The sequence below is a fragment of the Crotalus tigris genome, unplaced genomic scaffold (genome assembly GCF_016545835.1).
Source record: "Crotalus tigris isolate CLP2741 ecotype Arizona unplaced genomic scaffold, ASM1654583v1 scf7180000017545.3456711, whole genome shotgun sequence".
NCBI classification, from domain to species: Eukaryota; Metazoa; Chordata; class Lepidosauria; order Squamata; family Viperidae; genus Crotalus; species Crotalus tigris.
Window position 1 is genome coordinate 2977381 of NW_024096464.1, and position 25647 is coordinate 3003027.

The window sequence follows — 25647 nt, forward strand, 5'->3', positions numbered from 1 at the left end:
AGCAGTAGTTCTTAACCTGAGCGATATTGCCCCCCAGGGGGCAATTTTGTTTTTCAGGGGGGCGATGGAACGAAAAGGGGCGACACGGGGGCGAAGGAATGAAAAGGGGGCGATATGGGGGCGATGGAGCGAGAAGTTTTGGGGACACTTTTGAGACTTTTTCGTACCGTGAATCGCTGTATATCTGTCGTACAAAAACATCAGAATGCTCGCTATTAGTGGATTGAATTGTGTTTTCAAATGTTCTTCCAGCTAGCTTCAGTACATAACACTGTACATATGTGAATACGCATCGCTTATCTTCATGCGCATTGCGCAGCAGCCTCTATCCATACAGTGGTGCGCCATTGGTCAGAATGGATAGTGATGGAGGGGGGAGCACTTCTTTCGAAACATTGCATGCTGAGTGGGTGTCCCCTGTGACGTCACAGTTTGAGTTTTCAGCTTTGTTTTCGAATTTTTGTTGTGCTCTGTAAAACATTTTGTGTGTCTCTTTGTATTGTACTTTTTTAGCGTGCACTCCAGTTTGATATTATATTTTCTTTGTGTCTTTTTAATCCTTTTTACATTGTGCGTGACTATATATACTTTCCTCAAATCTTAATTTAGTTTCAGAGTTTTCGTCTTGAAATTCTTAGTTCCTGCATTGCGGTTTGTTCTTATGCCCTTTTTATATTTCTTTTTGCGTCTTAAATTTCACTTGTAATTCAATCATTAAATGTTACTGTTTTTCTTTTCGGGCATTTCACTTTCTTGCAATTGAATTTTGTTTCAGTGGTGATTACATTTAAGTGTCTTAAATAAATAAGATAATAATGAAATACATGTATCACAAAGTTTGGGAATAAAGTGCCGGGTGGCACCAAAATTTTTCACACAGTTGAGATATGGGAAAAAGACTGGAAATAAACTATTTGAATCAATATGTCCTGATGACAATTTTAAAGAAAACAAAACAAGTGTTTGCATAAATTGAAGAATTATTTCCTATGTTGTGATTGAGAGGTTATGTTGGGGGAGGGGGCGATGACAACTTCCTTATTGGCTCAAGGGGGCGATTTGTTCAAAAAGGTTAAGAACCACTGTTGTAGAGTCTCCCTTCTCCAAGAGAGTATTCCTGTTACTAAAGAACTTTTGTGTGAATAGGCTATTCATTCTCCAGGGGTTGAATGGTTTTTGATTAATTGCTCATAGCTGAGACGGTAGTGAAAATTAAGTCTTCTGGAAAGAGAAGATAAATTTGAGTCACCATTTGCCTGAGAAAGATACAACTATCAGATCAAGAATGGAAAAATGAGCTTTGATTTTCTATAAAAGGGGAGAATGTATGGTCTTGTTGGCCATTTCTAATGCTTTTATAATCAAACCTTTCTTCCACCCTGATAGCCACTTTGGACTTTTTGAAAGCAATAATTCTAATTTACAGCCCCTTCTGGGTATTAATTTCTAAAACATTAATTTAGGAATTTGAAAGAGATGCTCTTACTTGTATCCTAAGTAGTGATTTGCTTGTGAATTCTGAGATTAAAAGTGAAAGCAGGACGGTTAGAAATCAATCCAGTTTTTACGTAATTGTAGGTCCTAATTATCTTAAAGTATTCTGCCCACCCCCTCAGTCCTACTGTATTATGGAAAGCATCTGTTCATTCTGCTGACTGTGGCCCTTGCCTTTTGCTCCAAAGGCTAGCCCTGATGCACCATTAATTAATGTGGACAATCTAGAACAGGGGTGTCAAACTGCCGGCCTGCAGGCCGGACGCATCATTGGAAGCCACGCCCACCACATTGCTTGCAATGGCAAAACCGTCCCGATATGTTGCGCGACATCACGTGACATCGTGAGTTTGACATGTCTGATCTAGAAGAAAAGTTGTGCTTTATGAAGTCTTTAGGTATCAGGCTCAATTAAAGAGGCAGCCTTAAAAGTTTGATGGAGCTATTTCTGCAGCTGAGAGTGCTTAGTGTACTTGGGCTGATCTGAAAAAGACCAAGAATGCCAGACCCAATTAGTAGTTGGATGGGAGATTATCAGGAAATGCCAGGGCGGTGGGCTAAATTGGAAAAATGAAAAACATCAAACAGGCGAAGATAAGGACAAAGCATTCTCACATTGTGCCAAGAAAATGACATGCCCATGCAGTATTTCTCTTAATGGGAAGATCTGCTCTGACCTTAATATTTAATGCTGTCACTCTCTGAACCAATGCCATTTAAAGGATTGTTTTTCTTTCAGGCAAAGGCTGCCTTGCCATATTTAAATTCCAGAACTCCACCATATTTCCCATGTGACTGTATGCCAGCTACTGGCAGAGCACCAGATTGGGCAACAGTGACGAAACCTTTTTAAGACCATGGAAGATCAGTTTCACTTTCTTCCTTTGTGCTCCTCCGCCTTAGAGATGCTTCGGCTGGTTTGAGCACAAGGAGCACTCAAGAGGAAAGTCTGCTTCCCCATTCAAATCCAGTCAGTTCTTCTCAGTTCCAGCTGCAGGCTTTAATTGCAGGCTTCATTATTATTCACTTAAAGAGGTGTACCACAACATCCACTAATAGTATGTCATCATTAGTTGTAGACCAGTTCCTGACAAAACTAAGGCCGCCTCAGTGTTGACTTTCCTTGGTGGCAACAACTATCATTTACTAGGGAATAAATGGCATGGGGTTTACGGGAATACACAGCTGGAGTGTTATGCGTTAGTTATTTTGTAGTTTCAACCTGTCTACGATTATTGCCATCTGCTACTCCCCTGATTACCTGAGAAAGTTCTCTTATGTTTATTCTTCCTTAAACATGCACCCAATGTAGGTAGTCCTTGACTTACAACAGTTCATTTAGTGACCATTTGAAGTTACAACGGCACTGAAAAAACTGACTTATGACCATTTTCAACATGAGCATTGCAGCATCCCCATGATCATGAGATCAAAATTCAGAGGCTTGGCAACTGGCTCATATCCATGACAGTCACAGTGTCCAAAGGTCACGTGATCACCTTTTACGGCCTTCTGACAAGCAAAGTCAATGGGAAGCCAGATTCACTTAACAACCATGTTACTATCTTAACAACTGCAGGGATGCACTTAACAACTGTGACAAGAAAGTCTGGCAAAATTCACTTAATGACTGTCTCACTTAGCAACATAAATTTTGGCTCAATTGTGGTCATAAGTCGAGGACTACCTGTATACAAACATGCAGAAAATATATATTCGAAAGCCTGAAACTTTCCACACTTTCCAGATTATGTGAAACTGATCTGAGTCCAACTTAAGTGTTGAAAATACTGTATGTCCCATCAGAATGTTATTAGATGTATTACTCACCACAATTCCACGTGGTTTACAATAATGCAAGACAGGAAGTAAAACATTCATGGTTAAAAAAATCAGATTACATTATAAAACACATCTAAAGACTGTAGTGCATGCATGGGTTAGATCTACATGCAAACCTAAAAGATCTGTCTTTTCCCCAGCAAGCTTACTTTTCTGTTTTGATTTTCTAGTTTTCTATTTTGATGTTTTTAATCCTCATGTAAGCTGCCCAGAGATGTTTTGTGAATCAATGGTCTTAGAAATTGAATGAATGAATGAATGAATGAATGAATGAATGAGTGAATCCCTCCCTCCCTCCCTCCCTCCTAAGCTCCATGTATCATCGTAGGCGTCTGAAACTGATTTGTTTTCATAGTTTCTAGAATCCCAAAATTTAGGGCTCAAATTCAGCTAAGCTGAAGGTGATTCTGAAGTATAGGCACTGCTCCACAAATACTATGCCTATAAGCCTCCCTGGGAAGTACCTTGCATATAACTATAATAATGACCTGAAGGGCTTCATGTCAGCTTGAAGGAAAGATCAAGGAAGAGGAGCACATGCCTTACAACAGTGTTTTTCAACCTTGGCAACTTTAAGATGACTGGACTTCAACTCCCAGCATTCCCCAGCCAGTATGTGCTGACTGCGGAATGCTGGGAATTAAAGTCCACTCATCTTAAAGTCGTCAAGGTTAAGAAACACTGCTTTACGAAAAGATCCACGATCCAGCATTTAAACTTCTTTTACATGGCAGTGTTTTCTTCGACAGAGTAGGATGTCTCATCTGTCGTGGCTCTGCTAAGGAAAGAATGTCATAGCCATTTTGATGAGAAAAAAAATCGAAATGCTTTCAGCAACTTTTATACTATAGGACCAGACTTGATTTCTAAAATGTATCGAACTTGGCACTACTTTAAAGCAGTTGTAAGTTATTGCTTAAATGACTTCTTAAATTTGATTTTCTGTCACTGAAACCCCATTAAAATTGATTTTATTCAATTTTCAGTATATGTTTATATGAGAATATCAATATTCTCTTAAAGGTAATTGATTAGCCTTAATACTTTTTGCATGGATAATATCAGGATAAATAGATATTTCAAGCCTTCCCCTTACCTATATATTAACTTCTGCATGCAAAATATACTGTTCACTTACTCGTAATGGATAACTAATCTTTGTTTCACATAAAATTGATTCTATTTTAGTTTTGAATTTACCAACTTCCTATGGCACTTTCCTTGGGTTATTAAGCAGCGTCTAGATCGCTGAAGGGAAACCTGTCATATTTCTGAGTCTTTTCTCACTATTCTCACTCTTAGTTAATGTGTTGAATTCAGAGATCCATCTAGATCTCTAGATCCATCTAGATCTCTGAATTCAAAACATTAACTAAGAGTGAGAATAGTGAGCAAAGACTCAGAAATATAACAAGTTTCCCTTCAGAGATCTAGACCCTGTGGTGTTTTAGGACTTTTTCACAGGTAGTCTTTGCATCTCTCCAGAATCACTTTTGGATCTACCATGTTTTTGTGCAGTTTACCTGGGCAAGAGGTGAAATCTGGATGGTTTCAACGGCATAGTGGCCTAATGGTGAAGATGCTCACCTCCCACTCAGAAGGTTGAGAGTTCAGTCCTAGGTAGCGGCAGATGTTTCTCTCCTAGAGTACAAAGAAAAAAAATTCTGCTGTGATCGCTACAGGGCATCAGGAAGGGGATCCAGCCAATAGCTGCTCAAGTCCATCCAGCCGCCCTGACTCTACTCCAAATTGAAGTTGAAATCTGGGCAAGAGGTGGAATCTAGATCAGTGTTTCTCAACTTTGACAATTTTAAGGCATGTGGACTTCAATTCCCAGAATTCCACAGCCAGCATTGATGGCTGTGGAATTCTGGGAGTTGAAGTCCACATGCCTTAAAATTGTCAAGGTTGAGAAACACTGAGTTTCAGAGATTTCCTGCCAACCCTTTACATTCTGTAATTCTATTGTGACTTTGCTGAAATAAAGAAAGTGTTCTTGCACTGAGGAGCTAATTAATTCATGTAGTGAAATGAAACTCTGGTAGTTTTTTTTTTTTTTTTAAATCTGTGAGGGTGAGAAATGATGTTCAATCTTCTAATGAATTTTAACACCATTTTCCTACTAAAATTAGTACTTCTAATTTCTTGTTACTTTTAGGTAGTGGTAGACTGTCCTGGAGAACTGAAGCATTTCCTGACGGAGTTTTGGCATTTCTGATGTCAGATTATATCTTATCTTATCTTCTACAGAGATTTGATAATATTAAAGATGTAATAGGGCATTGCTGGCAGATTATGGCACACACCACATCAGAGCATGAATATTGGAGTAGCAATCAATTTATGTATTGTGTTAATACTGCCTTTAACAAATAATATTAAACCTGCATAAAAGTGGTCAAGCATTCATAAAATGCATTAAAATGTACAAAAACCCATAAAAAACATTAAAACAGTGCTATCATAGTAACACTGTAAAATATTAAAAGTAAAATATTAAGAACAGGAACTTTTGATAAAATATTCTTTCTGTTTAGCAGTAGCCTGGACAAAAGCTTGGTCATTTCCACAGCACTGTCTCCTTGTTTGAATTAATTAGATATTCAGTCTTATATGAATCAAGACAAAACCCCTTCTTATCAAGAGGGGTTCCAGAAACTTTCCAGATTCTAAAGCAGAAATAGGGCAGTAAAAATAAATAATAGATAAAATCTACAATTTGCTTGGAGCAAGGGCAAAAGCGCATATTAGATGGGATATTGAGAAATGGGCCCGCTCTAGTTGCTGATGCCGTTTGTTGAACTGTAGTCTTGTAAGTGCCTCTTGGAGGGATGGCACTGCAACATATCTCAGATAATGTTCCAACTCAGTTTTGGTTTTATTAAGTGTATACCAGGGAAAATTTTATTTTTTGGTCATTTATTTTAAACAATTTCAGGGATCAAAGACCTTCAGCACCCTGCTTTTAAATAATAGATTATTGTTTGCATTATTTGAATATAAAAAACATTTCTGGAGATAAACTAAAGGAATGCACATGACTGGATAAAAATGTAGACCAACTGAAGCAAGAAGGAGTGAAGAAATTCATTTGCTTCAGAAGGCACTGCTTAACAAGCTGGAAATCAGAATAATTGGAGAAGCTGGATCAACATCAGTCAATTTAAACAAAATCTGCTGGATGATTTGGGTGAAGTATTGCATCAATATTATCAGTTAAATTAACAGACCATTTAATTCTTTTTTGGCCTGAAACATTTAGTGAAAGCATGTGATCATTATTCATTTTCAACATTCCACTATCTTCAAAGCTAATATATTGGTATGTGATAGGTCAGGGATCACTACAGCCTCAGGGTAGGAAACCTCAATGTTTCCTAGTTTGCCAAATACATAAATAATCAATTATTGTTGTTCCATTTGTGGATAATTATATAAAATTATTGGGAGAATCTTGGGGCAAGAGCCATTCAGAATTTAAAAATCCATTTGTAAAATAACTTTAAATGTTAGAGCCTATTTTTAGAGTCCTTCGTGGTATAAGGGAAAGGACATCAATGTCAAGTTTCAACTATTCTTCTATTGTGTACTTATCATCCCCTATTTTGCATTAAAATCACTATGATAATAGAATCTAGTGGGAATTTGTCCTCTGGAATATTAATAGTACAAGCTCAATGGTCTTGATTTTGAGATTTAGAACTCCTGGGAGGCATCCAAAATTTAATATTATTAGGACAATTTTATTTATTACTACAAATCTCATTATAAGGAAAGAAGGATTACAGTCCATATTTGTTTACACTATCTCCAGATTCTACTTCTTATTTAACAAGATAGCCAAACCCCCAAAAGGTGGCCATAGAATGTAATTCGAACAATTAACCAAAGGAACAACCTGCCTCCAGAAGCAGTGAATGCTCCAACACTGAAAGTTTTTAAGAAGAGACTGGACAGCCATCTGTCCGAAATGGTGTAGGGTTTTCTGCCTGAGCAGGGGGTTGGACTAGATGACCTCCACGGTCCCTTCCAACTTTATTATTATTATTATCGATCATCGCACAGTCAGCCAGATGTTCAGACTGGATTTGGCATTTTGTCTACCTATCGAGTCCTTACCCAGGACCTGGGATAGGCAGATGTGGATGTTTGATGGTATTACAGATATCGTCGCAGGATGGAAGCAGTTCCTAATAAGGCCGCCTTTTGCAATTGACTAATAGCGAATTTGTCAATGCCAATGGTGTTCAAGTGGTGCTCCAGTTGTTTTGGGATTGCACCCAAGGAGCCTATGACTATTGGTACTACCCTTGCTTGCTTTTGCCACAGTCTTTCTATTTCTATTTGTAGGTCTTTGTATTTTGTTATCTTCTCCAGTTCTTTCTCTTCTATTCTGCTATCTCCAGGCACTGCCACGTCCACTATCCAGACTTTTTTGTCTTTCTTATCGACAATTGTTAAGTCTGGGGTGTTATGTTGCAGGTGCTTGTCTGTTTGAATTCTGAAGTCCCAGAGCAGTTTAATTTTATCATTTTCTATGACTTTCTCTATTTTATGATCCCACCAGTTTTTGCTTACAGGCAAATGATATTTTTTGCAGATCTTCCAATGCACCATTGTTGCTACTTTGTCATGCCGCTGCTTGTAATCAGTCTGTGCAATCTTCTTGCAACAGCTTACCAAGTGGTCCACTGTTTCTTCAGCTTCTTTGCATAGGCGGCACTTACTGTCTGTTGCTGTCTTCTCAATTTTGACTTTGTATGCATTTGTCCTTAAGGCTTGGTCTTGTGCAGCCAGAATTAGTCCCTCGGTCTCTTTCTTCAATTTTCCTGCTCTTAGCCATTGCCAGGTTTTATTATTATCTGCTTTCCCAGCTATTTTTTTCATGTATTGGCCATGTAGTGCTTTGTCTTCCCATGCCTCTATTCTGTTCTTCATTTGGTCTTTCTTGTAGGCCAGTTTGGTCTCTCCAGTAGTTAGTAAGCCTTCCTGATATACTAATTTCAGTGCATCTTCATCATTGTTCTTCAGATATTCTTCCAAAGCCATTTTTTCTTCTTCAACCATCTGATGTACTTGTAGCATTCCACGCCCACCTATTTGCCTTGGTAGATAAAGTCTATCAATGTCACTGCGTGGATGAAGGGCATGATTCATTGTCATTATTTTTCTGGTCTGCCTATCCATTGCTTTTAGTTCTGCTTGAGTCCAGTCCACTATTCCAGCTGTGTACCTAATGACTGGGATTGCCCAGGTGTTGATTGCCTTTATGGTATTTCCTCCATTGAGTTTGGATTTTAAGATCTTCTTCACTCTCTTGATGTATTCACCTCTAATCTTTTTCTTGACTTCAGTGTGCTTGATGTTGTCAGCTTGAAGGATACCCAAGTATTTGTAGTACTCTTCCTCATCCAGACTCTTAATGTTATTTTCGTGGGGCATCTTGATTCCTTCAGTTTTCACTATTTTTCCTTGTTTGATAGTAAGTGTGGCACATTTGTCCAAGCCAAACTCCATTACAATATCTTGGCTATATATACGGACAGTGTTGAGCAGCGATTCTATTTCAGATGATGTTTTTCCATACAGCTTCAGATCATCCATATAAAGGAGGTGGGATAGTCTGGCAGATGTTTTTGATGTTTGATAGCCATGTCCTGAGTTATTCAGTATTGTTGACAGAGGAAACAGTGCAATAACAAATAGTAATGGTGATAATGAATCTCCTTGAAATATTCCTCTCTTGATATTAACCTCTCCCAGCTCTCACCATTGATCTGCAACTGTGTCTTCCATTGTGCCATCGATCTTTGCACAAATTTTCTGATGTTTCTACTGACTCCTGTTATTTCTAGGCACTTTATTATCCAATCATGTGGCAGAGAGTCAAATGCCTTTTTGTAGTCAATCCATGCCACATTCAGGTTGGTCTTCCTTCTCTTGCAGTTTTCCAAGATCATTTTGTCTATTAGGAGTTGATCTTTTGTTCCTCTGCTATTGGGGCGGTTTCCTTTCTGCTCAGGTGGAAAGAGATTGTTTTCAACTAGATGCTGTTGCACTGCATCAGCTACTACACCAGTTAGTAATTTGAAAGTTGTTGGTAAGCAGGTAATTGGCCTGTAGTTACCTGGTGTTGCCCCTTTTGCTGGATTTTTCATTATTAGGTAGGTTTTCCCAGTTGTTAGCCACTTTTCAATTTCTCCTCCTTGTAGTATATTGTTGAACTGCTTGGCAATGAGTGGGTGTATAACAGTTAGATGTTTCAACCAAAACCCATGCAGTTCATCTTCACCTGGTGCTGACCAATTTTTGATTTTCTTTGCTCTTTTTTCTACCATTTTTGTTGTTATTACTAGTTCTTTCATTTCAACTTCTGTTTTATTTGCATCCACCTCTTTTAACCAAGCCGCATCCTTGTTGTATTTCTTTGGGTTATCCCATATCTGCTTCCAGAACTGCACTGTTTCTTCCTTGTCAGGTACTGACTGATTCCTTGCAGTTTCTCCATTGATGGATTGGTAGAAACGTTTCTGATTGGATTGAAATTGGAGGTTCTGCCTATAGTTTGCAATTCGAGCTTCATATCTACTGATTTTCCTGGCTATAGCTGTTATTTGTTGCTTTATTATTTCCAGTGCTTCCTTGATCTTCCTTGTTTCTAAGTGGTATTTCTTGATTAGGTATTCTTTGGTCTTCTTGTTCTTCAGCTTCTTTTCTTTCATCTGTTCTAGCTTGCTTGCATGTGATCTTAACTTGCTGATCTTATTTTCTAGTCTAACCTTCCATTTTTCTGGTGCACTGTTTGTTTGTTTTTCTTCTTTGTTGATTTTGCATCCCAGGTATTCTGTTATAACTGCAGCTGTGCTGTACATTAGTTGGTTTGTTTCTTGCAGTGAATTGGTGCTTATACTTGATATTGCAGTATTTGCATCTTTTAATGCTTGTGCTAGCTGTTTCTTTGGAACAAGCTTCAATGCAGGTAGCCTTATTCTGTTGTTTTTGTGCTGTTCTAGATGCTCAGTTATTCTTTGTTTCAATTCTTTTATTTCTTTAGTTAGAGGGTTTTGTTCTTCCTGAGGAAGAGGTGCCTGGTTTCCAAATGAGAACAGTTGTATATCTCTGCTGGATTCCTTCACTGCCAACTCCCCCTGGTTTGCCTCTACATTCTGAATTACTTCTGGTAAGGCTTTGATTTCTTTGCCCTGGGTAAACCTTTGCAGTTCGTCCAATTCTGTTTCTGTGAATACTTTATTTCGTGTTATAAATCGGCGTTGATCTGCTAGTCTCTGTTCTGTTATTTCTGATTCTGGATGTTGTTCTTTCCAGAACTGGTGCATTCGTTTTAGATATCCTCTTCTTGTTGGACTTGATCTGTAGTAACAGATCATTATTTCTTTGTTTTCCATCACTGTGTATCTGCGACGGGTAAACACCTTTTCTTCCAGTAGTTCTGCAGCTGCTGGCCCTGGTTGCTCAGCCAACAGTCCTGAGTCCTGTAACCCATTTTTCACCAGATATCCAGGAACTCCAATATCTAGCGCGGACCTTGTTAACCCGGGCGACGTCCGAGCCGGTATGGCATTCTGCAGTTTACGTCTCACCATATTTTTTATGGGAGAGACACTCTTTGTCTGACTCCTCTGATGAGACCTGTCCAGTATGGTTGAACCTCTGGCATAGTTCTCATCTTCCTCAGAGTACACAAGCCCCACAACCACGTCAAGGTAGTGCCATTATTATTATTATTATTATTATTATTATTATTATTATTATTATTATTATTATTTTCCTTGCTGCAATGAGTGGTAAGTCAATGTCATAAGCTGAGGACTAACTGTGCTTAAATTAGACTCAGATATGTGATAAAAAGTGATAAGCTGCCTGGGAAAGCCAAGGGAAATCATCAAAACAATTAAAAAACGAAAATTAGAATATTTCAGACATGTGATGCGACACCCAGAAAAATACCGCATACTCCATATAATCCTCCAGGGAAAGATTGAAGGCAGATGAGGTCCAGGCAGAAGAAGAACATCATGGCTTCAAAATCTAAGGGACTGGTTTGGACAAAACTCAGCAGCACTTTTTCGTGCGGCTGCTGATAAAAACAGGATCGCCAACATGATCGTTAACGTCCGATAATGGATATGGCACAACAAGAAGAAGATGTCTACATATCTTCATGTAGATGAGACTGGACTGTCTGAATAGTATTAATAGTATAATTCAGCTAATCCTCATTTATCAACCACAACTCAGTAATTAAGTGGACTAGTCACTAAGTGACATCATAACTGTGCTAATAAGCTTCCTTCAGCTTTGTCTGGAAGTTGAGTCATGGCAACTGGGTGTTTCTTTTGGTTCAAAATGTTTTGCTATTTATCCAAGTAGCTTCTTCAGTCTGAGCAAGTTGGTTAAAGGGTGGGGAGGGGGCTATATGTCTTCCAGGGAGCTTTCATTTCTCACCTAATCTGGATAGGCTGGTTAGGGGAGTAGGTAAAGGTGATTCGGATGTAAATGTTCCAACTCATAAATCCTTATCCTTGTTGTTAAGTGTGGCCTCCCTGGTGAATCTGTGAATTGGTTTTAATCTTTATGGGAACTGATGAAAGAGCAGCATAAAAAATGGGGTACAGGTTATGTCTGAGGCCTCCATCTCTATCGAGGGAAGGATTTTGCACTTTGGCATAAATGGATTCCTCCACTTCTCTCTCAAACCATCTATCTTCCCTGTCCCAAATATATTATTGCAATAGTGGCGAATATCTGTAGTTCAGGTGTAGGATGAGGGTGAAGGTTCATTCTCCAAGCTTGTGAGTTGGTTTCTGAACATTTCATTACAACATTTCAATAATAACATTTCTATTCAAGAGAGTCTATTCTATTGGCTTTCAAAAGCCAATAGAATAAAAGGGAGTAGCACAGCTAAGGAAAAGGGGAAAAAATGGTGGACTGCGTTGTTTGGCGACCCCCGTGAAATGGTCGTTTGACCCCAAATGGGGTCCCGACCCACAGGTTGAGAACCACTGGTTTAGGGGATGTCAGTGTTCTTCTATTTATAAGAACTTCAGATGTGGTTTTATCAAGTGAGGGTCTTGCAATGGGTTTTGTGATGGGTCAGGTGTGAGGGTCTTGTGATAAATCTGCTGATGGGGACATTGACCTACAACCAGCCTACGAACCCCTCAGAATCCAAATCAACCACATAGCCAACCAGAGACAGCACCATCAACCAACCCACGCAAGCACCTCCTCCAGCAGTTCACCTCCCAACAATTCTGATCTGATGTAATCTCCCTATCACAAGACCAACCTACCACAAGCTCAGAGAATGAACCTTCACCCTCTTATTTTCCTCAGAAGAAAATAATTTCTTCTCAATGAAGGTATACTGCTGATTCTGGTCCTATAGTGTTACTTCTCCTGTGCTGGGCCATACTCTTGGATAAAGCTATGAACACTCTTCACTGCACTGAACGGCATACACTGCATTACTCTTCTTACATTTTGGTGTCCAATCTTTAGGGTGGACAAACCTCAGTTTGTTGGTGGGTTTGAAGAGCACAACAATCTGGTGTTTTCCAAATATCCATTTTAGCTTCTTTAATACACTGGCTGTGAATGGAATGACCCGGTTTTTCTGTTAACTCTAACCAACTTACTCAGACTGAAGAAGCTACTTTGATAAGCAGCAAAACATTTCAAACCAACAAGAAAAGAAGTCCAGTTGCCATGATTCCCTTCCAGACAACTCTACTTGGATGACTAAGAATCTTCATTGACATATTCCTTCAGCTTTATGTCATAAATATGAGGATTGGTCATAAAGTTACTTTTTTCATCACCATTGTAACTAACTAAGTAAGCCAGTTGCTAAATGAAGACTACTTGTATGAAACAGTGACAAAAAGTACTTATGAAATAATATATTAAACTGCTCTAGATGTCCTTAGACACTCTGAATAGGGACACTGTAAAAGGGGAGATTTATGCAGATGTGTGGAAACATCTGGACTTCATTCTAGATCAAACATGGCAATGAGCAGAATGGAATGGATTTTTGCCCCTAAATTGGAAGTTTTTTTCATTTTCTCCTTTTCTGTTTTCTGTTCTAAAATCACATGGCAAGAATGGTGACCTAACGTGATCAAGAATACTTCAAATATGTCATCCTCCCTCACTGTCTTGGCTTTCTGCCCAGACTTTAACAGGGACATTAAAGGGACATTAATTAATTAATTAATTAATTTAACAGGGACTTTAAAGGGACGTTAATCTGGGTCGTGTGAAATACCTGCCTTGGCCAAATACAAAATTTCTTTAATGAAGTCTCAAGCCTAAATGACATTGATGGCAGAACAGTCTGCCCAAAGGTTAGCAATATTCTTTTGCAGACTTCTCTGTCAGGGGGTCAGGAACTCTCTACTAGCTCGTTAGAGTATACCTTGCAGCATAAGAGTTGGGATAGAGAGATCCACTCTCCTGTTGCGCCATCTACCCTTATTCAGAGGGGTGTTAGCCACTTGGAATAAGATCCTGTGTCTCTGCAAGACCAGCCTTTCTACCGTATCCTCCTCACTCCGAGACCCCCGTTCACACAGGCTGACCAAATATCATGGATAAGCTTTGGGATGTGAGCCTTGCTGCTTACTTCTTCAGCTAGCTTATTAACATGTTTTCTCATTAGGAGTTTAATTCTTTGATCCCTCCATTTGCTTCCAGGAACTGGTCAAATTTAGCAGAGACTGTTTGTGCTGTTAGTGGACAATTTTTAGCAACCAACTTCAAAGCCTCCTTTAGAATTGTTCCTAGTATTATTCTTGTTCTCCCCTGGGATTGCAACTCCCTCCTCCACCGAGAAGCAGTCTTGCTCTTCCCAATCCAGAAGGTAGCTAGGTTTGTTTGCCGGGGTCGCAAGGGCGGAAGAAAAGAGAGAAGGAGACTTAACTTGCAGTGTCTGTTACCTGAAAAAAGTCTTTTATCTTGGATTGTCTGGGCATTGTCGCAATTTTTCCGATCAGGCCAAAGTCCATTTAGTGAGCTGTATTACAATTCCACTAGACTCCAGCTTCTGGGCTCCTTCCTATGCTTTTAAAAAAGTCTGTGACTTTTATAAAAAGTCAAGCAAGGGTTAAAAGAGGTTTAAAAATAGGTTAAAATTTTTAAAAGTAGGTTAAAAATGAAAGGTTAGAAAGGGTTAAAAAGTTAAAATAAAAATAAAATAATTTAAAAAACCTGTTACTTTTGGAGGAGCTCTTTACAGCCTTTGCTGTAGAAATAAATACATGAATATTTTCTTTGCCATACTTTTCTCATTTTGAAAGCTGTGTCCAGCTGCAAGATGTAGCATGACTAAGTCTGAGAGTTTGTGGGTAGATGCGAACCTCAATAGTTTAGGGGAGTATTTAAAACTGAATGAAGAATGTGCTCTGGGGAATAATATTCCTTTTCTTTCAAAAATGGTTAGCAATAAGAGTAGCAAAGACATGACATCAATGTCATGAGCCAAGTACACTCTTTGTTGCTGATTAAAACTGATTGAATTTAATTTCAGCAGAGGGAACATTGCAAATTAATAGCAGAGAATCGGGCTGCTTCTTTTAGCAATTTTTTTGCCTGAAGTCAGAATTAGGGGAAGGGTCTTTAAAAAGGAAGGAAAAAAACTTTTGACAAATGTGCACTTTAATTGTATAGCATCATATTATAAATCCTTAGTTGACTATTGTATGTTGATCATTCAGTTAGATTTAGTTTTAACTAAATTTAAATGTATTGTCATCCTCCTTGGAATTTGCATCAGTTACTTACATAATGCACATCCATTTGATTCACTTCTTATGCATCTGGTAGTTCCAATTCATCAACAATACACTTATCCATTTGCTCCAATAGAAAGCAATTTCTTTCAGAACATAAGTTTTAATTCAAAGATGAAAAAAACTCTGAACCTCCATTATTATATTTGGAAGAAACCAAACATAACTATTCATTGTTTATTAGTTAACAGTAGCTGCATAATACCAATTCTTTATGTCCTGCATTTTGAATAAATTTTTCACCAGGCAATTTACAATATTTTTAGAAAGAGTAACACTGTAGAAATAACAATATAACAGCATTTAAGGCTGTGTCTGAAGCTAATCTAAATAGATGGAAATAATCTTAATAATAATAATAATAATTATTATTAATAATAATAATATGAATCTGAATCCCTGAACACCCTTAAACCTTCTCTTGCTTTAATCGGCATCAGTAAAATTTGGTAGCCAAAAGCGAGCAAATTTAACTGGAGGGAATAAATCTCTTTTCTAAAGTGAGCTAAGTTAGGAAAAGCCATCTTTATTAACCTTCAACTGAAGCCCTTGAAACTTTGATACTCTGATGTTATTATTATTATTTATTTATTTTTTGGGAAAACGAAGACACCCATAACTAGGAGTGGTTCAAATCAAACCTTTATTATGACCTTTGGAACAGCAAGCACAACAATCAAATATATATATCTGTAGTTATTAATAACAGTTAACATCAGTGGGGTGATTCTTTTATTTTATGGCTTGCAAAAAGGCTGGTGAGTGCTGAAGTGATAAGGAAGATGAAGTATCTAAAAATTCTCAAAACACAGTGATAATAATGTTAAGATATTTATTGTAAATTGTAATAATTTTCAATATTTATGCTACTGAAATTAGCACAGAGAATCAAATATGAGGAGTGTGACAAATTGATCATAAACCTGACAGTTAAAGCTGGGTGGCCCCCTTGTAAACTTACTGTGACCTTCTAGAAATATGGCATGTCGCCCTGGGAGGTCCACTGCTTTAAATTATAGTTTTGTACATCTGAACAGTTGCCCTCTTTTGATTCCTGCATGATGCATTCCTTTATTGTGACCTCTGCTACACCCAACCCAACTCAACCCAACACAACCCATGAAAATAATTCTGACAATTTCAATAAACATTTTAATATAAACCAGACATTTTATGTTTTCTTCCATTTGCTCTGCAGTGTAATTTTAAAATGTTGGTCAGCTGGATGAAAAGAACACATGCTGGTCCAAACTGGGTAAAAATTGTAGTGGTGATAATTGGTTTGGTAAAAAATGTGGTGGCTCATTACATTAAATCTTCCAAACATAGTTTATTTTTATTTATTCAGCCTCAATTTCTTATTATTCCCAGTTTGTGGATGAAAATCTAAACCTAGATGATAATTATAGTAGTGACCAAAATTATGGAAACCTTTTGGGAAAAGTGTATTTTTGAGGTTTGATGGCTAATAACACCATTTTTGGAGTAGTACCATAAAATTATATATCAATGGAAAGATAATTTAATCAAGAACGTAATGCAACATAATTTGTTCAATTATCTGTACTGTATTCTATGAAAAGTTATAGCCAAATAACCAGAAAAAGGAAGCACAACTTGCTTAGGTTGATATCAGGTAGCTTTCCTTCATCTGATTGTAGCCAATGAGCATGAGTGTTTAGAGAGCCACTCAGGTGTCATCTTGTTTTGGCAATGAGCCAATCAGATCACAGTAGGATCTAGTTATTGATGTCACGTATTGAAGCTGAGAGAAGGACATCTGTCAGTGTGTTATGTGATCGCTATCAAGTTGGTTGGGGTTTTTTTCTTTCATTTAGTGAGCTTTTCATTACTTTAAAATTAAAGTAAGGGTGCAAAGAGTTGACTGGTTGCCCAGAAAGTGATGTATAATAGTATTATTAAGTGAACAAGGTTACAGTTATAAAGAAATTAGAAGAAAAATGGTTAAAGGTGGCATTTCTACTGTACACTTTCCCCCAAAGGTTTCCAGAATTTTGGCCACTACTGTATTTGCTTCCAACAATGAACTCATTTTTGCTGATAGAAGACCTGTGGTCAGGTTTTCTATTTCTAGAGGATACAATCTGCTTTTGTTCTGAATTGATAGATTTTTCCAGTCTTCAGACTTGCTGGTAAATGTCATATATTTTCTCTTTAGCCTTTCACACTTTATTTCTTCCATGAAATCTGCTTTAAGAAACTTCCAGCACATGTAAACTCTTTCCCCATTTAAAACTGATGTATTCTCTTGGAATTCTGAGAGCTGAAATTCAACACATCTACATAGTACCAGACTATGGTTGGTGTCCTTAGAAAATGCCAAAGAAAATGCTTAACTTAAGCCAGTGTTTCTCAACCTTGACAATTTTAAGGCATGTGGACTTCAACTCCCAGAATTCCACAGCCAGCAATGCTGGCTGTGGAATTCTGGGAGTTGAAGTCCACATGCCTTAAAATTGTCAAGGTTGAGAAACACTGACTTAAGCGTATGTGATGATCTTCAAAAGAGTGGCTGAATCCTTCCTTGAGAGCAGGATGTAGGTAGGGATGAACCAGCCAGTCTTCCAAATCTTCCAGTAACATTTTACATATAACTGTGATCCTCAAATCTTTTTATGCATTTACCATAAAGCTGCTAACAAAACATAACGTATTAGTAAAAAGAATGAAAAGCAGAAAACAAATTTATGGATTTTTAGAAATCAAATTTACCTCTAAAAGAATATTATTCTTTCTTAGATTGGGGGGGAGGGGAGGAGAGAGATTGTATTCAACCAGAATGTTAGCAGTTTGGGATTCAAACAACTTCCAATACAATTAAGTTATCAAAAAAGTGGAGCTACTTTTGAAAATTTAATTCAGCAGATGACATGGAGCAAGCTTACAAATGCTTGTTTGTTGCACATATAAACACCTGTATATGAACGCACTTGAAGCATGCTCTGATAGCTTAAATATATAGGATATGCATTTGGATTAATTATCCAGTCCTATACTGAATATATTAAGTATATATTAATTCTCTATTCTAATTCAAAATAACATAGAAAATATGTGAATGATAGTGCATAAAATCATTAACTAAGTTTCAAATAACCTGAAACACGAATCTCTGTCAGTTCCTTTTTTGCCTGCACCAAAACAAATATATGCTGCCCGAGGCAAGTCCGTTTTTTTATTTCTCTTGATTTGTAGCGAGTGCTGATTCTTGTCGTGCGATTGGTGGATGCTAACACATTTTTTCTCTTCTGCTGAATGATCCACCCACAGCTGGAAAAATCGGGCAGCTGTTGCCTGTGAAAGACAGGGGAATGCTGGGTGATGCTGATGTAACAGGCTCTCTGCAATTTTCATTCAGATGTGGTTGGCTGCAAGCTGGCAGAGCGCTTCAGCTATCCCTCCCACTTCGATGAGGTAATCCCAGCACCCTTTCTTGGATATTACAGCAGGATCTGCGCTTCTCCAGCTTTAAGGTCAGCTCTCTTTCCCTTCCCTGAAACTCATTGGATGCAGGAAGAGCCCCCCCTCACTCCCTTCCCAAGCTCCCCCTCCTTTCTCTTTAATGCACATCTCACTATGCTTTGGAGGGGAGGGAGGAGCAAACACAGGAAGAAATTTACCGCAATGGATTTCACAATTTACTCTGGCCTCCAGATCTAATCTGAATGGGATTCATGAGACTCCAGCAGGAATTTGCAGCGCTGCCAGACCAGAGAGTCCTAGCCAGCAGCGGGATAAGAGAAAGTCCCGAACTACTACTACCCCCACCAAAAGTAATATCTGCTCCTTCTGCTCTCATTTGTTTGCTGGTTCTTTAAACTTCTCCCTTTGGAGATGCCTTCTCTCAGGAAAAGATGGAGTGGCACTCTTCAGCTCTTTCCAGCTACTGGACAATGTTCCTGTTGAGAGAAACTGGTGTGGAAAAAAGGGGTTTTAGCTTCCTGTACAAAGTGCTGAGAAGAGCCAAGACTTGGTGCTCAGCATTTCCTGATTTGCTACGGTTTTGCCATCGACACCCGGAGAGCGCTTTGCACGCGATTCTCTTAAAGGTTACCAAGAGTGCTGTTCCATGGGATAGATGGCTAGAGAGCCTTCAGTACCCTGGACAGTTCCCTCTCGGCTCCCTGTTTTGGTTCAGAGACTGAGTGAACCGCTTTAGTGCGTGTTCTCTTTTCCCTTCTCCCTATAGATTTATTTTTGAGCTGGAATTGGTATCAAAGCCTCCCCTCCCCATTTTCCCCTCAAATAATCCCTAGATTGAAGGAGGAACTGAAGCTTTGAAAGGTAAATTTCAGCACCTGGATAGGTTTTATTATTTCTACATTTTCGGATAGAGGCTCAAGAAAAACAAAACAGTAGCAGGGTAGATGGTTTTATTTTTTTTCCCCTCTGCTCAATTTAGAGATTCAATATACATAGGAACTCAGATTTTCTGTAAATGTCTGCTTGGATTTGGTCTAGGCTAGAAATGTGTTGCAGATTTTTGCTTTAAGCTCTCCCCTTCCCATCCCTCAGCATACCTTCCTCCATATTACTCCACATTTTGATATCCATTTAAAGTATTCCAAGTTTGGCTAAATGTCTGGTCTGGATTCATCCATCCACCTGTCCTGTAATCTTTTCTACGTTTCTCCCCTTCTGGAAGGTTTAGAGGGACTCATTTTTAAAGCAAGCCACTTTATCTTTTGGTGGTGGTTAGTTATGATTTGCCATTAGGAGACAGGAGGATAGGGACTGACTTGGAACATGCTGTACAAACACTGGCATATCAATCAACTGCAATGATTTTTTTAAAAGATTGAATATTCAGCTGAGAGTTTTAAAAGGAGCCTCGTTACCAAGAAACTTTGGCATCAAAAGGCTTGGAAAACCCTCTCCGGACCTTCTCGCCATAGTTGATACTTCCCCAATAGCATGGGCACTGGCTTTCCTCTGTAACTAAGGGTGAAACAACCCCATCCCTTTGGGCATCACCACATCTGGCAGGGATTTAAGGGCTTCAATCCAAGCATCACTGCAATCTACAATGGCAAATGAACCGGTGATCTTGAATGTTTATGACATGGTGAGTAAGTAACAAGCTGATGCCTTCGTTTCAAGGATGGGAGGTAGGGGAGACAATTCTGGGATATGATTGGGCAAGAGAAGCTATTATGATAAGCCAAGCAGCATGCACGGCATTTGGCTGGGGTGAATCTCCAGAGCCATTGATGGCAGAGAAGCTACTGTTGCCCACACCTGACTTCCTTCAGAAAGTACTGTAGTTTGAAGGGAGCCCATCACATCAGATTAAAGATGCAGTTAAGAAATTACGGTTGGAAAGATTCTCTCCTTTTAGAAGCTCAGGTAGAGGAAAGGCTATAAGTTGTATGGCTTATATCTTGAACTGGATGTCCTTAATTTTCTAGACAATTAAGTGCTCTGGACTAAGAAGGAAGCTTTGTAGGTGGGGTGAAGTGAAATATTCTAATGTATCATAGAAATCCTTATAAAGCCTGATCTTTTTTTTTATACAAATACACTAGTGTTCCATAAGGATTGTTGCAAAATAACCATGCAATCTCTTGCTTAGCATTCCACATTAGGACCTGATTGAAGATATTCTTTCATGTATTTTGCAAATATTTTAAGATAATTGGCATGTCTTTTATTATTGCTTTATAGTGAAATTCATTTAATTGTGTGTGATTATTTTAAAAGTATTATTGGTGTCTGAACATATTCTCTTTAGGTTGTTTGGATCAACAATACTTTTCACTGTTTTTCTACATTAAATCTTTTTGATGCTGATAATAAATAGAGACAATATGATTAGAGTGAATAGAAAAAAAAGATATCCAATAAAGATCAGTAACTTCAATGAAAAAAACAGGAAAGTCTGAAGTACATTGATAAATTTAACTTATATCTTCCCCTGGATTATCAATATTAAATGCTTAATAGAAGATACTTTCACAAATGAGCTTCTCTTGACTAAGAAGATGTCTCTTCTGTATTTTATCATCCAAGACTCAAAGGATTAGCAGATGTGCAAAATAACAACCAATTTGATTGTCAATTTAGATTCAACTGCTGGCTTTTTCTAAAATGCTCATTTCCACTTATGAAAAAATTATGAAGACAAAAGCTCCATTATTCAATCAAGACATGAATTATAGTAAAAGGTTTTAATGGATTTCAGTGAGAAAAGTCCTGAATAGAAGAATCAGCTAACCCTAGAATATTCAGTAATTCTCCATCTGTTAGGATTGATTAATGTAAAGTGGTAATTTGGGACATCATTTTTTTCCTGGTGTTTAGGAACTCACAGTAATCTTAAGCATCTCAGTTCATTTTGTTTTCAAGCTGATTTCATAATTAATAAGAGAGATGTAAATCAGGAAGAGAAACATTAAAAATTCCTGTGAAAAAGAAAGGATTGTTCCCTTAATGAAACATAAAGGTCTTACTCTATTATAAGACTGAACTAGAACTGTTCCAAATTGCACCTTGTGCCTTGGGTTGCTTGCAAGTAAGTAGCACATTTCCCTTTTTGTTGGTTGTTGCCCCCATGTTGGCTACCAGCATTATTTGTTTTCTGGCATAGGAAGACTGAGCTGCAAGACATGAATATCTCTATAATGTTGTGATAAATATATCTTTGTTATCCCACTTCCCATATCCTATCTTTGAATGCAGAAATCTTCTTATCCTGCAACATCCCCAGTTTTGTATGAATATGGCATATCAAGTAATAGCCTAGAGGTTTAGAATTTGGTATTTTGTAAAAGATTCTCTACTAGAACAAATTTGTTATTTGATCTATCATGTTGAAAAATGTTGGCACAGAAATTTTTTTTTAGCTAAAATATATATATATATCCAGATAATAAAGATTAGTAACATCAATGAAAAAAATGGGAAGTCTGAAGTACATTGATAAATTTAGTTTATATCTTTATATATATATATATATATATATATATATATATATATATATATATATATATATAAAGATATAAACTAAATTTATCAATGTACTTCAGACTTCCCATTTTTTTCATTGATACTAATCTTTATTATCTGGATATATATATATATATATGTCCCATGTGTGTGTTGTGAGAACAATCTTTGGCTCAAGATCATTCACTGCTGTGCTCAAATCTATGGCCTTCTTCTAGTGGTAGCAAATTTTGAACATTTGTTCATTGAACATTGAACATTTTGGCTGGTATGCTCCTGCCAAAATTATTTGCTTTGTATGTATGCCTGTTTGCTTATTTTAATATGAAAATGTTGCACAAGCTTAAATTTCTCTTATGTTGATTTATGGAACTTAAAAATGCTTGCTTTTAGCTTGATTGGTAGCCTTTTGGAGTTATTTTTATAGAATGGCAGGTAAGTCAGGATACCATTTGTATCTACTTTGGGAACAATTGTTCATTGAAAAGATGGATCATAATCTATTTTATATGTAAAGCCCATTACTTTCAGTAGAACGTATGATGGAAAGGGACCACTATTATTCTTAAATGTCTTGCTGGAAATTTGATCCAATTTGCTTCTAATTTCAAAAAGAAATATGGGATGGAAATGGATGTTATCTTTCACTATATATATATATTGAAATGGACATTACTGATCTTTTAACTTATTAAGCTTCAGAAGTTTAATATTTAGCCTTGTATGACTAAAGAACATTACTAGATATTAACACGCTATTTTGGCATTATATCCAGAATTCAATGGATTCCAATCCACTGGAGCAGTCCAACTCCTTGCTCAGGCAGGAAACCCTATACCATTTCAGATAAATGGTTGTCCAGTCTTTTCTTAAAAACTTCTAGTGTTGGAGCATTCACAACCTCTGAAGGCAGGTTGGTCTATCACACTGAACAATTTAAGTATGGCTGATGCTCTTTAAATAGCACTTAGTTTTGTTAGATTAACAAGATTTTCATGAAGTAATTTAAAGGCAAAGTCTCCTTCAAGTTAATTCCAATTTTTTATGACTGCATGACATATCTATCTTGAAGAAAATGTTTTTATTTATTTGTATCCCACCTTTATTATTTTTTACAAACAACCCAAGGCGGCAAACATATCCAGCACATCTTCCTCCTTCTATTTTCCCACAAATTTCCTCCTATTTTCATCCAGAATATGAATGTGATTTGCCATTGCCGCCTTCTGGAATGTTTTTTTTTTCCTTCAGTTTCCCAATCTAGTCTACCGTCCTGGAATTTCCTGATAGTTTCCTTTTTGAAATCAGCCAAAGTCACTTAGGTACTCCCACATGCTGTAAAAATGGATCAAAGCAAAAGACAGCTAGTTATATAACAACTAGCAATATAATCACATATTGACCTGTGCTAAGTTGGAAAGAACATTGAACTACATTGGACTGCTTGATTTATCAAGGAAATATGTTCTCATCAGGACACATTTCCTATAACCCTGAACCCAGCAATTCCCACACTGAGCCAGCTATTCCTTATAGTAATACCTCACATATTCCACTTCTCAAAGCAAATGCTCACATAAGAAGTTAAAACCCGAAGTAATGACAAAAATCAAAAGACAATTAAAGTGAAACAATTAGGAAAAAAGATGAAGCAGCAGAATAGATATGTTATCTTGATTTAAAAAATGCTTATTTAAAAGTGCTCCTAAATCTTCCTTCAATCCTGACTGGCTCAAGGTTGACTCAGCCTTCCACCCTTCTGAAGTCTGTAAAATGAGGACCCAGATTGTTGGGGGCAATAGGCTGACTCTGTAAGCTGTAATACACTGAGTCTGTAACTACTTAAAGAGTGCTGTAAAACACTATATAAGTGGTATATAAGTCCAAGTGCTATTGCTGTCTTCCACGATTTGCACACAATGCTAGAAAAGACCCATATCTAATCATGTTTTTTTAAAAAATTTGGGCTAAGAAAATTCTCAGAGGATGAGCAAATCCTGAGATGCTCTTATCCAGGTAGGTTTGGATTTATAAAGGACTGTTAGGCTCCATGTTTCCTCAAGAAGGAGTGGTTTCTTCTAGTTTGGGCTGTACCAACTCTGGGAGTGGAAGGGGGGAGGGAAAAAGAGCACCCTTCTTTCTTTCTTTTTTTTTACAAATTTTATTTATAATATAGTTAAAAACAAACAAACATTGGATTTAATGTGACATGCCAGTATATACATTCTTATCAGATTATTCCACTTTTTACAATCAATTCTTCATCTTTACATATACATCTAAGTTTTATTTACAATACTTGTTCTAAAATAACATATATTTCTATCTTAACATTCATCTTTAATCCCGACCATCCTCTTCAAATTCCTCCAGCGGTAAAATTTATCCCAGGTTTCATAATAAACTGATCCACATTTGTCTTTTAATATCATTGTGAGCCTGTCCATTTCCGCACATGCTAATATTTTATGTATTAACTTTTCCTCTGTGGGAATTTCCTTGCTCTTCCATTTTTGCGCAAAAGCAAGCCTAGCTGCAGTCAGGATGTGTAGCAGCAGGTAGATTGTTCCCTTGTCACATTTTTCTGTCATTATTCCCAACAAGAAGAGTTCAGGTTTTAACTCTAAGTCCAGTGTTAATATATCCCTCATTGTTAGTAGAGTTGAATTCAGAAGCAGAATTAGTTAAAGAATGTATGGTTAAATGGGCACAAAATTTTGAGGAACCGGTTTTATTAGATACCTGGGAGATTATTTGGGTGAGGAATGTTAAATTTACACAAGCCCAAAATTTAAGGGAAAATTTTTATAAAATGTTTTACAGATGGCACCTTGATCCACAAAAAATGTCTCGTATGTATCCTGACTTGCAGCCTAAATGTTGGAGATGTGGATGTTTGGATGCTACTTATTACCATATCTGGTGGTTATGTAAAAATATAAAAGCTTTTGGGATTAAAATATGGTGGAATATTCAAAGAATTTTCAGAAGAAGGATAAAATTTACCCCACAATTGTTTTTGTTAGGTATTGTTTCTGATTGTGACAGTAAAGAGATTATATTGATGTTAAATTTAATTACAGCGGCCAGGTTGTTAGTAGGGCAATGTTGGAAGAAGGAATCTTTGCCTACATTGCAAGAATGGTTTTTTAAAGTTTCTTATTTGGCGGAAATGGCAAAGATTTCGGCTTTCTTGAAAGATCAATCGCAGGAGAAGTATCTCCTGGTATGGAAAAGATGGATAGATTTCATACAATATAAGTTGGATATAAAAAAATATTACTTAGTTTTTGAATAATTTATAATTAAAGTTTAAGATATTTCTTAGATATTTTCTTTTATTTTTATTTTTTTCTTTTTTCTTTTTCTGTTTTTTCTTTTCTTCTTGTATTTTTTTATATATTGTTGTTAATTATTTTATAATTTGTTTAACTAACGTATTTAGATTTGTTTATGGTTTATAAGTGTTTCAAGATTCTTTTAAATTTTTTTTAATTAAGCCTGTATTCAGCTCTGGGAAGATTGGGG

At 37.2% G+C, this 25647-nt stretch overlaps 1 protein-coding gene across 1 annotated transcript in view; it reads left to right on the forward strand.

Annotated features, from left to right (window-relative positions):
* Positions 1–18513: 18513 nt before the first annotated feature.
* The window catches only part of LOC120304158 (deubiquitinase DESI2-like), a 45674-nt gene continuing 38540 nt past the window's right edge, over positions 18514–25647 (forward strand). Inside the window, exon 1 of the mRNA XM_039334386.1 lies at positions 18514–20238. Coding sequence (XP_039190320.1) covers positions 20200–20238 — 39 coding nt within the window. The 5' untranslated portion in view covers positions 18514–20199. The remainder of the gene's footprint in view (positions 20239–25647) is intronic.